Source organism: Podarcis cretensis, assembly GCF_951804945.1.
Source record: "Podarcis cretensis genome assembly, chromosome: 5".
In the NCBI taxonomy this organism is placed as follows: domain Eukaryota; kingdom Metazoa; phylum Chordata; class Lepidosauria; order Squamata; family Lacertidae; genus Podarcis; species Podarcis cretensis.
The window spans coordinates 81,631,882-81,649,266 of NC_137174.1; the positions used below are offsets into that span (position 1 = coordinate 81,631,882).

At 39.8% G+C, this 17,385-nt stretch overlaps 1 protein-coding gene across 3 annotated transcripts in view; it reads left to right on the forward strand.

Moving 5' to 3' along the window:
* RSRC1 (arginine and serine rich coiled-coil 1) overlaps positions 1 to 17,385 on the forward strand; it is a 177,859-nt gene that overhangs the window by 125,354 nt on the left and 35,120 nt on the right. For all 3 annotated transcript variants that reach the window (XM_079978179.1, XM_079978180.1, XM_079978178.1), the window contains one exon: positions 17,175 to 17,243. In XM_079978179.1, the coding sequence (XP_079834305.1) occupies positions 17,175 to 17,243 (69 nt within the window). The remainder of the gene's footprint in view (positions 1 to 17,174; positions 17,244 to 17,385) is intronic.

Here is a 17,385-nt window from a genome sequence, read left to right on the forward strand (position 1 = left end):
AACTGTTAAACCTCAAGATCAGACTGCCCATGTGCAAACTGCTTTATAGTAAAGCGAATAAAAATGGGTGATCGAAAATCCAATTTAAACATTTAAGAAACAGTTTTTGTAAATTTCACAGATACCCTTGTGGGATGTGTTCTTTTTAGGTTCTCTAGTTGATTAAACTCTTGTACCCTATTTGACATATAGGACAACCCCTGATCCTGTCTGTGTTTCACCGATCCTTTTTCACCTTTTTTTTGGGGGGGGGCATGCCAGTGTGCTTTTATTACCAATTACTTCCTCTTGTGTTGAACACTTTAGTGTATAAACACCTAAACATTTCATTGGTCTCCAAATGCCCTTTTCGTGTCAAATAAATTCTACAGGTTTTTTGTGTGTTTTTTGGTCTTTTTATACATTCATTATTTTGTTTTTGTATGCTCATTCTAAAGTCTCGAGTTTAAGAACTCAAAAGTTTCAAATTAGTCTTTTAAAAAGTGAATTCAGCTTTTTTTATCTTAAATAGTTTTCATTTAAAAAACCCCAAAATGAAGCAGGAATGTGATTATGGCCTCCTCCTCCTCCTCCTCCTCCTCCTCCTCCTTCTTCTTCTTCGCATTATAATGTCTACCAAATGCCTACTTGTATTTCTGTTTTTGTATCTATAACCAGAGTAAGAAGTAATAAATGTAATATATTTGACTTGGAAGATCTGTTCTCATCTACTATAACTGATTGTTATATGCTGAGAAAAGTGCACTGTAACTTAATATGGCATTGTCTTAAAATCAAATATGTCATTTCATTTGGCAACCCTTTAGCATCATATCAACAAACCCAATAGTGCAGCTAGCTAATTACATAATCTGTAAAAACAACCTGATGAAAATTAGTCACTTCCTTGGTAAAGAAAACATTGTGTTGATTTTACCTTGCGTACGATTGTGTATAATATTTTTGCTTTTCAGCACAGAGTTTATAAGGTGCTACTTATTTTAAAAACCTTTTTTTCATAAATAGGTTTCTTTCTGAAGTATAAGGGGAAACAATAGCTAAAAATAAAATCAGAAAGCACGTTAGTTATATTCTTAATTGTTTTGACCATAGAATTAATTTTAAAGTCAAACGGGGCACTGCTTTTTCATCATTTGTAGCTCGGAATATTCAGCATGTCACAGATGTTCATGAATAATGTCCATTTAAAACTGTTGGCAACAGTGCTGGTGAGTTGGCTAGATGAATTAAATGTTGGGGGGATCTGACAGGCAGCACGCTGCTTTGTGATCATTCCAAAGTTCTAATAATCTCCCTCACCTTCTCTGCCTGCCACTAATGAAAGAGAATAGGTGATTGCACCTCAGGCTATGTTCTGCGCCTAATGACTCCTCCAAAGGCAGATTTATGAAGAAAAAATTAACTTTGAATGAGGATTGAATTGGCCCTGACAGTCTGATAGACTGTGACACAGATTCTGTGGCAAAACAGACGTAGCCCTAATTGATTATCAATATTTTAAGCAAAGTGATGAAAATAAGCATTAAGTGATGAGAAACACAGTCTTAATACAGTAGGCAGTAACCAGGATTTGGAGAGTCTTTGGGGAGGTTGCTCTTGATTGCTATTACAGAGCTCTATCTGTCAATTTCTACTGATTCCTTCCTAACAATCATTGTCTTTTTTTTTTTTTTTTTTGGTATCTTTCCCCTCCTCTGCTGATCTATGATTAGCATTCTAATATTCCGGTAAATATGCAGTTTCTCTAGAGAAGTTTGTCATATTTAGCTGTAAAAGTATCTTTTCATATTTTGCAGCTGGAAGTTCTGTACATATTTCTACATCTCCAAAAATATATAAATTTTTGTCGTGCCTATATTTAATGTATATTGGGCGATCACAATTAGAAACTTGTATTTTAAAGTGACACATTTTTGTTAGTGCAATCAGAGTTTACTAACTTTTTTTTCTTTAATAACATGTAGTATAAAACCCACTGCAAGGCACCACTTCAAAGAGTTCACCTTTATAAGACATAAACTTTCCTGAGAACTGTTGGGAAGAAAAACAATTGCTGCCCTTTAGAAACACAATGCATTGTTTTAGTTTATTTTTAAAAGTGTGTGTGTATATAGCTGATAATGAAATAATTCAGGACTTTTATTATATTGTGTCCTTTGTACTTATTTTATACCATGTACTATGGTTTTGTTACAAGCTGTGTTGGGTGTGGTTTACCCTGGAAGGTAACACATCATTTTTTAAAATAAATAAATTTTAAAAGTGTACATAACACAGTGGATTTCTTGAAAGCAAAAAACTATTGACAGCCACAGGGGAATCCAAAACTCATCTAGTAAATGTTCAAATTATGAAGTTTCGCTAGTGAATGTTAACAATAACCATTATGTGACAGACAAGTGATGGGCAGTCTGCATTTCTCAGGCATTCACCAGATATGTGCAAGGTTGTTAGAATTCCCGTGTGCTTTTGGACATTCATTGTAATTTACATGAAATAACTAATTTAGAATAGTGAAACTGAATAAATATTTATAGATGATCTTTCACTTATTCATGGTTTTGAAGTAATATCAGACAAATTCGAATACATAAGTGAATACACACAGAACCACTTAAGGTATTACACAGCATCATACACTTACCATTGTTCTTTGTCCTAACAATATTACTAAGGGTTATGAAAATGTTTGTATTGTGAATGGACAATAGAGCTGTGCAGGAAGATATACATATGTAATATATGATTTTAGAAGTGTATGCAGAATTTTTTTTTGACATCGTAATAACCTGAGAGTTCCTCTATGAATAGTTTTTTGGGGAAAACATTTTAAAAGCCCTGATACATGTAATATATTACATAAAATGACATGTAAATTTGGTAATGCCTTGCAAGTAATAGGAGAATGTGCTTTGCATTTTAGAGAGTTGTTTAAATGTTTTAGAAGTGTAAAAAAGAAAGTTCATTTTAATGTAAGTAAAAAGAAAGAAAGAAAAATAGTGCAACTAAATATGCCTGCAGACTGTTAATTTGGGAGGGAGGGGTTCGCTAACAGCATTTGTTTTACTACTTTCCATGAAATGGAAAATGTTCTTATTCATAGCCTCTTCTCTCACAGTATCTTTGTAATGCTCTTCTGCTGTTCAACACTAATGAGAGTTGCCTGTTTGGACTGGCACACTGGCTTCACAAAAAGGCTAAAATCAACAGTTATTCCAGTTTTCTTTTTACCTGAATTAAATATTTCATTCTTATAAATACAATCCTCAGTAATTAATTGGACTATATATGTTCACAATAAAAGTTTAGGGTGCCTCTGCTAATCCCCAGCTAATTAAAATACATTGTACTGTAGTTCTGAATAGTTAGCAAGCACAAATTTTATCCCCACATTCTTGACTTATGGTACAAAGTAATAACAAAGTAAATCGTATTAGCAGAAAAACAAAAATGGTTAGATGTAATGTACCCATCTTTGAGTACTTAGCTGAAATTCAAACAGTTTTTAATTCCTTATGGTTTTTGTTGCTATTAGTTCCCAGAAGGATATATTGTGTTATCAACACATAAATACTGTTAATCTTTGTTTTTTGGTAATTATTATTGTTAGTCATTGATTCAAGGTAAAAGCAAGTCTTTAAAAGAATTTTTTCTGCAACATTTTTAAAAAATATACCATAATCAGTTAACCTTCAAGAAATAGAATTGAAATGAATCACACTTGCTTTCTTTGAAGAGCCACTTTTTTCTAATGCCAGTTTAAATAAAAGTAACATATTCTTATTAAAACCATCCTTTGGTTTAGCATAATTTTATTCCAGCATGTATTTTCTTAGCTGAAATCATCCGTGGGACAAGTAGATCAAAAGGTTTCATTTCAACTTAATGCTTCAGGATTAGACAAACCCCCAATAATGAGTGCTTTATGCGTTATCTCATTTGTTTCATTCCTGTAGACAGACGCAGCATGGTTAAATAAAGATATAAATTATTCTAGTTGCGCCATCTAGTGAATATTCGATTTTCTGAGTGACACCTTAATGATTACATCAACAGAAACTAGAAGAAAGTCATTAAAATAGAACCAAAGATTTGGTATTGCCATACTGTAGGTGCCTCAACATAATATTGTTGTGTCTTGAAATATAATTTATTTCACTTTTCCAAATACAAAGTCTGAAACAGGAGAAGTTTTAATACAACTGTTCATTTAATAGATTTCTGGAAAAGCGCTTACTCTTTCATTTTTAGTCTATAAAAGAAAAAAAGCAATTCATAGTTTTAAATTACCTTTTCAGAATAGAACAATACATAGATATTGGGAAATAATTCCATTTGTAGATAATATGTAGACATGCAGTTTGTGCAGAAAACTCCTGTGGCACTCCAGATCAAGTAGTTTATATTTGTGCTGATTTATATCAACATAATACTTCTCTGGAGGATTTATCTACATAACTCAGAATTAGTTTTTAGCTTCAAGCCCTGCACCTGTACTTTCTGCACTGCAGCTGGAATAAAACCAGTTGAGGCATTAAATTCTGATTACTCTTGTACGTTCAAGTGAAAGTGTAGATACAATCGATGTATCGCCTACTTTGTGAAGCGATGATCAACAACCTATACCATAGCTTTTCTGAGGAAAACAAAGTTTAATGGTTTTTAAAACCCAAAGCTGTAATCCTGTGCATAAATTCCTGGATAGGAAGCCCCATCAAATTTGATGAGAATGATTTCTGTGCAAGCAGGCATAGGACTGGGCTGTGAATCAGGCAAAATGTAAATAACTGTTCTTCTGAAACACATTGGGGATGGGGACTCTCTTCTGCATATTCCAGAAAATCAGACTTCAGGTTCAGTAGAAATAGGTAGGTTAAACCTATCCTTGTACTATCCATTTTGGGAGCAGGTCTGGGTGTTTTGTACATACCACCCCTGTATGTTGTGTGGCTAATTTATTTCTTCTTAGAGTTATAGAGAGACGTATAAATACATGCAGGTTTGTGTAAGGGTATGTATCGTTATTAGCTTTGTTTGTTTTTCATTCTCCTGAATTCTGTGCTTCAGATGGATATTTAATGTCTGTTGGATAAATAATGCTGCATGTTATTTACTAGTTCATTTTATTAATCACCCTTCATCCATCAGCATTTCAGGGCAGCACACAATAGCTAAAATAAATAAATGCATAACGATAATCAAAACATTAATTAAGGTCCATGTTGCAAACCACACTTTACTGTTAAGGGGATGTATTTAATGAGATGTGTTTATATATGACTAATAATAGCATTAATGCTGGCTGTCTTTCATGGATGGAGCCTTTGTGAAATCTTTAATAATGACCAATCTTATTTATTTTCAAGGAAATTCTGGAAAACACTATATGTACATCTTGGAAGATATACTATTGAAAAAGTTACTTATCTGTTCCAGAGTTTCTTCCATTTTTTTGTCCTTTCAATTAAAGATTATTCACATATTTGCTGTTAGCTGTAACGCCATAAAACCATTTATATTTATTTATACTGTTGCGTACTCAACATGTTCATAGTTTTCTAGTGTTCTGGAGGCTTATTGGTACCTCTAGTGGCACATCCATCGGAATCAAGTGATTATACTAACAGCTTAAGAAAAAGTCCGGGGATCTCTATGTAAATGTTTCTACTTAGTTTCACAGTTGAAAAAAATGCGTGAAAGGAATTCAGTGTGTTTCAGTCAGTCTGGAAATAGCCACATAATAATATTGTTTTTGAATATTGAATACTATGGTAATAATTTACAAAGCTTTAAAATTAAATGTTATAGCTCTACATGTTTCAGAGTTCAGAATTAGTTTCATAGCTTGTCAGGGGTTGTTGCTGTTTATAGCCCTGGGTGACCAGGTAGCAGCAGGAGCTATGAGCATCTTTTACCAGTTTCAGCTTGCATGCCAGTTACACCCTTTTCTGGAGAAATAAATCCTGTTTCAGTTATTCATGGCCTTGTGATTTCTAAGTTAGATCACTGCAAATGAGCTTTATATGCAGGTGCCCTGAATATAGTTTGGAAACTTCAGTTGGTTTAAAACGCAGCTGCCAGGGTCTGTTGATGAGATCATGTTACTTTCATCTTATATTATCTGTGTTGGTTACCAGTTTGTTTCTGGGCTCAAAGCAAGGTGCCAGTCTTGACATTTGCAGCTCTAAAAGGGCTAGAACCTGCATATGTCAAAGATAACCTCCCTCATTAAGAGCACTGAGATCAATCTCTGTACTGCTTACTCTACTCCCTTACATTGTCAGATGTATGTTGTGTGACCACAGGAGGGCCTTTTCCATAATGCAATCTAGAACTTGGGACACCTTCTCTAGGGAGGTTTGTCCTGGCCCTTTTAACCTTTTGGTGAGCTGCAAAGACTGGCGTTCCTGTTCTCTCTCATGCTCTCTCTCTCCCTCTCGCTCTCTCTCTCTCTCCCTCTTTTCCTTTTGTATTCTGTTTGTTATATTGTATGCCTACACGCAGAGACTGTGTTACTGGCCTTCACTGTGTGTTTTTTTTAAATTGGAAACTGTTGCATTTTTAAGTGTGGTTAGTAATTACCATGCTGCTTTGTGAGTTCATTTTTTATTGTTTTCATTGAAAATAATTAGATCTTTATATTTTTGATAATCCACTTTGAATGTCTTATGGTAGAAAAGTGGGGTACAAATGTTAGGGAACATCATCTCAGGTAATGCAATTGTATGTCCTTTCATAATTTCTGCCAGCAAGGCAGAAATAGAGGTTTCAAGCCTAACAGATCGTGGAACGAGCCCAGATTCTCCAACATATTCCAGCAAAACAACATACCCAATCAGAGTAAGTCTAACCGCCAGCAACAACAATGATGTCAGACTATCTGCACTGGGGGGCATTCTAGATCAGAAATTCCTAAACCAATGGGTAGCCTACAGAAAGTTCAGTATGAAGACACTTTCCTCCATCAATGAAAATCTCCACTCCCAAGACCTACTCACATCAATAGATCTCCAGGAAACTTACCCACACATTCCAATTATTCTCCACACAGCAACATTTTGCTATTGGAAACACACATTACCAGTTCAGAACCCTCCCATTTGGTTTGGCCTCCACTTCCACCCCCCACGTTTACCAAGATAATGATCTCCCTGGTAGCCCACCCCCACATCCAGGGCATGCACACCTTTCCTTAGCTAGACATGCTAATCTGGGCTCGCTCTACAGAGACTAATTTCCAAAGGCCTGGCCTTCCTCTCCCTGGGAAGAATAGAAAAAATCAGTTCAGAAGCTCAGACTCTCATCAAATCCAAGAAGCGGGACATCATGTTCATGGCTCATGACCTGGGCCTGGGCCTCTCAGCAACACACATCACTCCATGGGCGAAGCACTATGCCCACGCTTCCGTACCAAAGGAACATCACATTGAGCAGACATCTATACATCAAGCTGTGCCTTGCAATGGTGGACAGTCAGATTCAGTCTTCAGAAGGGCTCTCCCTTTCACGAACCTCCAGGAACAACGATCTGCTTGAAAGCCAGCCACAGGGTTTGGAGCTCACTGCAAAGATCTGGTTAACCAAGGTCAGTGGTCTCCTGCAGAAGCATCAGTGAGCATCAACCACAGCAAAATCCAATATTTACAGATAAAGAGGCCCTTGATCTCAGGACCTGCTTTTGGACTGGGTGGAACACAACATCTAGTCAGTCACAGCCAAGCACAGGGGTCAGCAACCTTTTTCAGCCGTGGGCTGGTCCATCGTCCCTCAGACCATGTGGTAGGCCGGACTATTTTTTTTGGGGGGGGGGATTGAACAAATTCTTATGCTCCACAAATATCCCAGAGATGCATTTTAAATAAAAGGACACATTCTACTCATGTAAAAACACGCTGATTCCCGCACTGTCCGCGGGCCGGATTGAGAATGCAACTGGGCTGCATCCGGCCCCTGGGCCTTAGGTTGCCTACCCCTGGCCAAGCACATTTCAGGCCTCTTGAATCCTCAGGTGTATTGGTTGAGCCTCCAGAGTAGTAACAACTACACTCATTGGTTTTTCGGCAACTCCTCACCAAGTTTGGCCAATGTCAGATGGCTTTCTTTGCCTCCAGCAAGAATTATCACCACCCATGGTTTCCACAAATCCTCCATTGTGCAGTCTCTCTTCCATGGCACATACTTATCCACACAGAGTCAAATAATTAAATCCACTCATGATTATTTACATATTTTCATAAAGTAAAATATAAATTCACATTTTTCTAAGCAACCTACAAATACCAATCAAACAACATATTTCATGAGTTTCTTAAATTGTACCCAAGGGTTTTATAGAATCCTTCAAGTTCCCATACCTAATAAAAATATTTTTTTCAATCAAAATATAATAATTAGCCTGTCAACCTTCCTTGTCTCTGAACAAAATTAGTCAATTTGTTCATTTACACAAATTTGTAATAGCCACTGAAATATAGAGGTTTTTCTCCCTCGCCCTCACCCCATAACAACTGATAGACATTATAGTTACTGTGAGAAAATGAATGATAATTTTTCAGTCTGGAAATTACTGATTTTACATAACCATACAAATTGAGGGTAAAGATTTTGACCAGTCATTTTTTCAATAATGACAAAAATCACCTCCAACATTTCTTTATCCTAGGGCATGTTCAGACTTGTGTGTATGTATAATTCTGATATATAATTATTACTGTGCTGTGACCTAAGGAAGCAAACAAGTAAAGGGGCAAACATGCTTTGTAAATCAGTTTATTTCAATTTACAAGCAGAGATATAAGTATTTCAAAAAATATTGCTGCTGTTGCTGCGGATTAAATTTGTACCCTTTGCAATAGACAGTAGCTAAATCAGATAACCTGGATTGTATTCCAAGTCATACTCAAAAAGTAGACCCATTGAAATTGCTTCATTTAAAGTCAATCATGTCCATTGATTTCATTAGGTCTACTCATAGTATCTCTTAGTTCAATTCAACCCATAATTTCTATTTCATAATGGGTTTGGTTTCTTGCCATATAGGAGTAATAATAATAATAATAATAATAATAATAATAATAATAATTTATTTATATCCCACCCATCTGGCTGGGTTTTCCCAGCCACTCTGGGCGGCTCCCAACAGAATATTAAAAACACAATACAGAATTAAACATTAAACATTAAAAACTTCCCTAAACAGGGCTGCCTTCAGATGTCTTCTAAAAGTCAGGTAGTTGTTTATTTCCTTGACATATGATGGGAGGGCGTTCCACAGGGTGGGCGCCACTGCCGAGAAGGCCCTCTGCCTGGTTCCCTGTAACCTCACTTCTCATAGTGAGGGAACAGCCAGAAGGCCCTCGGCGCTGGACTTCAGTGTCCAGGCTGAACGATGGGGGTGGAGACGCTCCTTCAGGTATACTGGGCCAAGGCCGTTTAGGGCTTTAAAGATTAGCACCAAAACTTTGACTTGTGCTCAGAAATGTACTGGGAGTCAAGACTCTTCCCTTAATTTCTATTTTTAGACCATGGCAACTTGATTGCTGACTGGGGCATGCAAGTCTGATCACATTACACCTATTAAAGGATCTTGGACTCTGAGTTTCTGTGCACAGTTAAAGCTGTGGTTTTGACCTTTAAAACCATGGTTGGTTTGGAACCAGGGTCCAGCTTCTCTTATATGAAACTGCTGATATGAACCAGCTAATGTAACCCAGATTTATAAGAAGCTATTCAAGGAGCAGAGGCGATCCAGGAAATGATATGCTACTTAGTTATGTGTTTTGGGTAAACTGGTAAAAAGCACTACTAAAGATAAAATTATCAAGTGTATGGAAGAACAAGTCTTGCTCTCCCGGCTACAAAGGGACTCCTGCTGCAGTGAGGCCTCGGAACATCAGCTGGGTGAGGACTGCAGGGCCTGCTCCATTCCAGGGCCTTTTCCAGCAGGCCCAGGGGGCGTGGCCCAGGCATTTATTTGGAACAAACTTTTTGGGAAGGGTGGGAAGTGTTCTGCCATTCTTCCCTGTTCCAGGTGGTTAATGTGCTTTAAAATGTCCTCAAGCAGTCGGTGGCAATTTAAATTTAAATTTAAATTTAAATTTTTATTTTCCTTTTTTCCATTGTTGGGGGTGGGTGGGATGGATATTTAGTTGGGGATTAATTTTGGTATAATTGTTCTGTTTCTTTTTGTTGTTGTTGTTTTATTGGTTCTGTATAGTTTGTGTTTTGTTTTTAAGGGGCGGGATCAGGGCTGCCTGGGAGTGGGGCCCCAGCCAACACGATGGCTGGGACAAGTTCCACGGGGGAGGAAGCACTGGGACATCCGATCTCGGTGATCATGGGCAGGAGGCGGAGTTACGCTAAGACCAGACCATGTCATTACCGAGGAGGCAGGTTTAGTCGTTGTTTGAAGACTATCCCTGCCTCCGGGTCTGGCCTTGACCAGATGGATACTGGAATCAACAGGGGAAACCTACATGACCTGAAGGTGTTGCTGTGTAATGCCAGGTCAATGAGGAATAAAACCACTGCCATCCACGACCTGATTGTGGATGGAGGATTTGACCTGGCATGTGTGACAGAGACCTGGTTGGATGAAGCAGATGGGCCTGTCCTTGCCGCTGCTTGCCCACCAGGTTTCTCTTACGCACAGCAACCCAGGTTATGCGGGCGGGGAGGGGGGGTTGCAGTGATTTTTAGGAAGTCACTAGCTTGCACCAGGCGTCCTACTGGGAAGATCCAGTTTTCTGAGTGCATGTTCTGGAAGTTGGGCAATAGGGGCAGTACAGGATTCCTTTTGGTGTACCGACCTCCCCGCTGCACCAAGGATTCCCTGTCTGAGCTGCTTCAGGTCGTGGCGGATTTTCTCCTGGAGACACCTAGTTTGGTTGTCCTAGGAGATTTTAACATCCATGCCGACACGACCTTACAAGGGGCTGCTCGGGACTTCGTGGAAAGCATGGCCTCCATGGGGCTGTCCCTGAATAAGTTTGGCCCAACTCATAGTCATGGACATGCCTTAGACCTGGTGTTCACCTCTAGTGACATGGGTGATCTGACACTAAGTAAAAGTGAAACAAAAGAAGTGCCATGGTCAGATCACTTCCTGGTGCAACTGGACTTCTCCGCGACCCTTCCCCTCTGCAGGGAGGTGGGACCAATTCGGATGGTCCGCCCCCGCCACTTAATGGATCCAAATGGTTTCCAGAGAGTGGTAGGGGATGCTTTATCCCATGTTGATGGCCTTTCAGCTGATTCCCTGGTGGCCCGCTGGAATGCGGAGTTAACCAGGGCTATCGACTGTCTGGCTCCGAAGCGCCCTCTCCGATTGCATGGAGCCCGGACAGCTCCGTGGTTTTCTTCGGAGCTGAGGGCGATGAAACAATCGCTGAGACGGCTAGAGCGTCGGTGGCAAAAAACTCACTCCGAATCTGACCGGACACAGGTTAGAGCTCAACGTTGAGCCTACCAAGTGGTGATAGCGACGGCGAAGAAGACTTTCTTCACCGCCTCTATTGCATCTGCAGAAAATAGTAGCAGGAGACTCTTTCAGGTGGTTCGTAATTTAACGGAACCACCTTTACCACCGGGGCCTTGTAAAGACCCCAAGATCTCCTGCAACGATTTTGCAAAGTTTTTTGCAGATAAAATCACTCATATTCGGAAGGAGCTAGACACCACCGTGGGAGCAGTGCCGGGGCGGGAGAGTGCTAGAGCTCTGTCTGGTCAAGTTGCATGGAATCAATTTCAATCCGTTACCCCCGAGGATGTGGACAGGCTGCTTGGACGCGTGAAACCAACCACCTGTCTCCTGGATCCTTGCCCATCCTGGCTAATAAAAGCAAGCCGGGAAGGGCTGAGCGATGGGCTCTGCGGGGTGGTGAATGCTTCCCCCCATGAGGGAGACTTCCCAGACCCGCTGAAAGAGGTGGTTATTAAACCGCTTCTTAAAAAAAACATCTTTAGACCCGGCCAGTATGGCCAACTATCGCCCAGTCTCAAATCTTCCTTTCTTGGGCAAGGTGATTGAGCGTGTGGTTGCTGAACAACTCCAGGCACGCCTGGAGGATGCGGACCATTTGGATCCCTTCCAATCGGGATTCAGGCCTCATCATGGGACTGAAACTGCCTTGGTCGCGCTGGTTGATGATCTCCGGCGAGCTAGGGACAAAGGTGAGAGTTGTTTCCTAGTTCTGCTGGATCTCTCAGCGGCCTTTGATACAATCGACCATAACATCCTTCTGGACCGTCTAGAGGGGCTGGGAGCTGGGGGCACTATTATACAGTGGTTTCGCTCCTTCCTCCTGGGCCGTGTTCAGAAAGTGGTGGTGGGGGATGAGTGTTCAGACCCCTGGGCCCTCACTTGTGGGGTGTCTCAGGGTTCCGTCCTCTCCCCCATGCTTTTTAACATCTATATGAAGCCGCTGGGAGAGATCATCAGGGGGTTTGGACTGGGTGTCCATCAATATGCAGATGATACCCAGCTCTACCTCTCCTTCAAATCAGAACCAGTGAAGGCGGTGAAGGTCCTGTGTGAGTGCCTGGAGGCGGTTGGAGGATGGATGGCGGCTAATGGATTGAGGTTGAATCCTGACAAGACAGAAGTACTGTTTTTGGGGGACAGGGGGCGGGCAGGTGTGGAGGACTCCCTGGTCCTGAATAGGGTAACTGTGCCCCTGAAGGACCAGGTGCGCAGCCTGGGAGTCATTTTGGACTCACAGCTGTCCATGGAGGCGCAGGTCAATTCTGTATCCAGGGCAGCTGTCTACCAACTCCACCTGGTACGCAGGCTGAGACCCTACCTGCCTGCGGACTGTCTCGCCAGAGTGGTGCATGCTCTGGTTATCTCCCGCTTGGACTACTGCAATGCGCTCTACGTGGGGCTACCTTTGAAGGTGACTCGGAAACTACAACTAATCCAGAATGCGGCAGCTAGACTGGTGACTGGGGGCGGCCGCCGAGACCACATAACACCGGTCTTGAAGGACCTACATTGGCTCCCAGTACGTTTCCGAGCACAATTCAAAGTGCTGGTGTTGACCTTTAAAGCCCTAAACGGCCTCGGCCCAGTATACCTGAAGGAGCGTCTCCACCCCCATCGTTCTGCCCGGACGCTGAGGTCCAGCGCCGAGGGCCTTCTGGCGGTTCCTTCATTGCGAGAAGCAAAGCTACAGGGAACCAGGCAGAGGGCCTTCTCGGTAGTGGCGCCCGCCCTGTGGAATGCCCTTCCAGCAGATGTCAAAGCAATAAATAACTACCTGACATTCAGAAGACATCTTAAGGCAGCCCTGTTCAGGGAAGTTTTTAATCTGTGATATTTTAGTGTATTTTTGGTTTTTATGGAAGCCGCCCAGAGTGGCTGGGGAGACCCAGCCAGATGGGCGGGGTACAAATAATAAATTATTATTATTATTATTATTATTATTATTATTATTATTATTACAATGACTTCTGCCAAGCTAAGGTCTGTCTCAGCTTTTACAGTTCTTGGGAAGTGTTCTTGGACTTTCCAAAAACCAGTACAATGTAAATGGTGGTTCAGGGGCTGCAAAAGAAAGGGGGAAATTGGTAAAAAGCCCATTCCTCCAGCAAGAGCCTCTGCTGGATTGCAGTTCCTTTCTCATGACCACTCTAGTTCTCTACATGTGTGAAAGGACTTGGAGGAGTTTAGAGATGATTGAAGATAATAGGTGATAAGTTGCTTAGGGTGAGATAATATTTTTGTATGATAATGTTCATATCTTCTTAAGGGCTTTTAAAATATATCCAGCTGGGCTGATCTGGGTGGCAGTGAGGACCATTTCAATTGCCTGACCTGTAATACTTGATCATTTTTCTGACAGTGACATTCAACTGGTGTTCTTCTGATGATGGAAGACATCTGTTGGTGAAATGGGAGGAGAGGCCATTTTCTCCACCCACCCCCCGTCCTCCCAATCTGCTCTAGAGGATTGGAGTACCCTCTGGGGCAGATGGGCCATGTTTTGAGGTATTTAGCTATGGGGAGAAATTGACTCAGTCCCTGTACTGCTGGCCAATGCCTTTAATTTGTAGAAGGACAGCAATTGGATACCATCTATAACCAGTAAAAATCTTATGTCATTAAAGTGTTACAGGTCAGAAAAAGATGAAATGAATTGAAATGTGTTTTTGGTCGTTGTTATGACTGTTCTCAAATATTCTGTAATTCAAAAACACAAACGTAACCATGACTTTTATTGAGAAGCTCTAGACCCCAGGTGGGCAAAAAGTAGATCAGGATCCACCACAAGATCTTTGGGTGATCTGAAGTATCAGCAAAGATTTCTAACAATGACAATAGCAAAGTAGGCTGCTGAATTGAAGAAAGTTGTGTGTGAAATGGGAGCAGGATAAATTGGAGTGGGGGTTTTTTGTGTTTTGTTTTGTTTTGTTTTGTTTTTTGTTTTTTGAAGGATTAAGGCCTTTAGTTCAGTTCTCGTAATCAAAACCCCTGCATTTTGCACCAGACTCTGGTTGGTAGGTTTTGTGGTTCTAGTTAAAACAAAAACCAAAGCCATCCTGGAGTCTGCTCATACCTGCTACAGGCTGTTAGCACATCACTCCTCAGTTGCTGCTATGTGGCTGGATAGTCACATGTCACTGTGGAGGAGTGATTTGCTGAGAACACAGGCACATGCGACAAAATCAGCTTATCATAACCTGAGACAAAAGGCACATCCCCATACGGTTTTACAGTTGATTAGTTGTATGTTATATGGACAGCCAACTTCCTCAATAAGGTGTAGGTTTCGAAGGCTAGTGCTGGTTGTTCAGTGGACCTTTAATTATCTTCAAAATGTTGGTGTGGAATTTCTGAAACTTGTCTCCTTACCCTGTTGATAATCCTTGAGATGGAAAAAATATGCCTATCCTTCTGGATGATAGCTAATGAGAAAGATACAGAAAGCAGCAATGGAGACATGCCCTGATTTAGCAGTCTCACGGAACACAGTAGTGCAAGGATTATAGATTTCAGGAACAGTTTGCTCTTTCGAATTCCAAATAATTGTTTCATGAATTCAACACAGGAATATTTGGTTTTGAATTTTTGCATGCATGCAGTATTTTTCCAGTATTGCACTGAAAGAAAAACAGAAATGTTTCTTCTCCTGATTTTAAACTGTGACATCTTAAACTTCTCAAAATAGATTATGTGTAATTCCTCAGCACATTCACTTGGAAGCAGTTGTTTTGCTAGAATATTCTTCTAAGTGGGCTAGGCTGAGCATCTCCATTTATGGGCCATATTAAAACATTTTAGGATGTTATGCATTTGCTACCATGCTCAAATAATGGGCCAAGAAAGGAAAATAAGCATCTCCTTTAAAATACCTTAAAAATTCCTACTGGTACATAGAAGTCAAGAAAATTAGCAAAGTATAGGTTACACAGAAATACATGCCTAACTATGAGATTGCTATCTCTCTCTTTTAAACTTATAATTTTGCTATCTTTCAAAAATATGATGAACTGTTCCTATGCAGGGAACAAATCAGTTATGAAGAACAAACTGGCATAGAGAAATAAATAAATCAAATTTAAGCCTCGTAGTTTATTGAATCTAAATTTTGCCTGGTTAGCCTAAGAGCTATATATAAGCAATCCATCTTGTGTTGATAATGGAGGATCTTGAGACCCACCTAATGTTTGCATTATTAAATTTCAGTCTAATGAGCTTTGCTAATACATATTGAAGATGGTTGTAAGGAGTGGAATGTGAATCTGAGCAGGATAATTTGAAAGAAACATAAGCTGAGCATTTTACATGACTCAAGGGGTATAGCTACAATTACATGTATAACCAAAATTGAATTTAAATGGAATTTCTATTATCCTTATCCTGCTACTAGGGAGAATAAAGTGTAAATGAAGTAAAAGTCTTTACAGTTATCAGTGGTTTGTTTTTATTATCTAATTTAATAGATTCTTGTAATGATATTGCTGGCAGAAAAGTTTTAATATTTCATGACTTTAAATGTAGCCTAAGTGTGTCTAAAAGCTTGGAAATGGAAACAGATGTCTCTGTAATTGCTTCTATCATTTCAGAGCATCAGTATTTAAATTGTATATTTTAAGAAGGTGTAGCTACTAAATACAAAGAGACATTAGACTTTGAAAGTTGTGGTCATGTGTCATTCATGTACTTCATACTCACTATGTCAATTGAATATTCATATAACTAATGTATTGGTGCAGCAAACTAACGTAGAGCAAAACAGCCGGTATACTAGGCATATAATGGATTTATTACATATTAAGGGCTGGTCTAAAGTCCAACTACCCACGTTTTGGTTCTTCATCTTTCGACATGGCAGTACTTTTAAAAACTTAATATTTCATCAACTATAATGCTATTAGAGACTTATTCCAAGTTCACTCATCAGGCAGTGAGATGGCAATAAAAGAGAATGGCCCCTTTGAGACATTAACGCTTTGGAATAAATGATGTGCTAGAACAGAAATTTAATTAATTTACAGAGTATATTGATAGTCCCTTGTTACTGTGCTGTATATTTTTAATCTTCTTTAACATCTGTAGTAAAGTGTTTAAAACCCCTGCAGTTGAGCAACTTGTAGATAATTAAGTAATAAGGGAAGCTGTTTCTAAAGGAAAGGAGACTCTTCTTAGAAGATGCTGTAATAACATGAATTAAATGCTGCTGCTATGACTTGCACTGAAGAAAAATATATGTAGAGGCCCTGATCCATCAAGTGAAACTCTGTTGTGTCTACAGAAGGAAACAGGAAGCAGTACAAGGTTTCTTCATCCAGCAGACCAGTTGCAAAGGGGGCACCAGGGTATGGCATGCTTTGCTTATGGAGCCCAAACACTGGAGACATAGAGTGCTTCAGTCTATTATCTAGTGGAAAGGTATTGGGAAGAAAATGTGTGGTGGGATACTTCAAAGCATCCACATATCTCAAAGATAGTCTAAGGAAAATGTTCAGCTGCTCTAATGGTTTCTTCTTTGAGCATCATGTATGTATTTTATACAGGGACAAGTTGGGACTTGAGACAATTCCTTCTTGTGTCCACAGTAAATTGCATTTTCCATAGGACGCAAGAAGTGTCTTTCTGACCATCCCTCATAAGAAGTTGTTTTATCAAAAATATTAATTACTGAACAACTAATCAGCATTTTATTTATTTTTAGCAAAAGCTGATGAAGCATTAAAAGCTAAAGAAAGAAGTGAAGAAGAAGCAAAGAAGAAAAAGGAAGAAGGTAATTCAGCTATGAAATTTAGATGAACTAAAAGTACTGTTTTTATAGAGAGATAGATACAGATACATACGCAAGCCCTGGTATATGTACAACCTAAATCAAGTCAGTTATTTGGCATATACAGAGCACAAGATCCTAATAA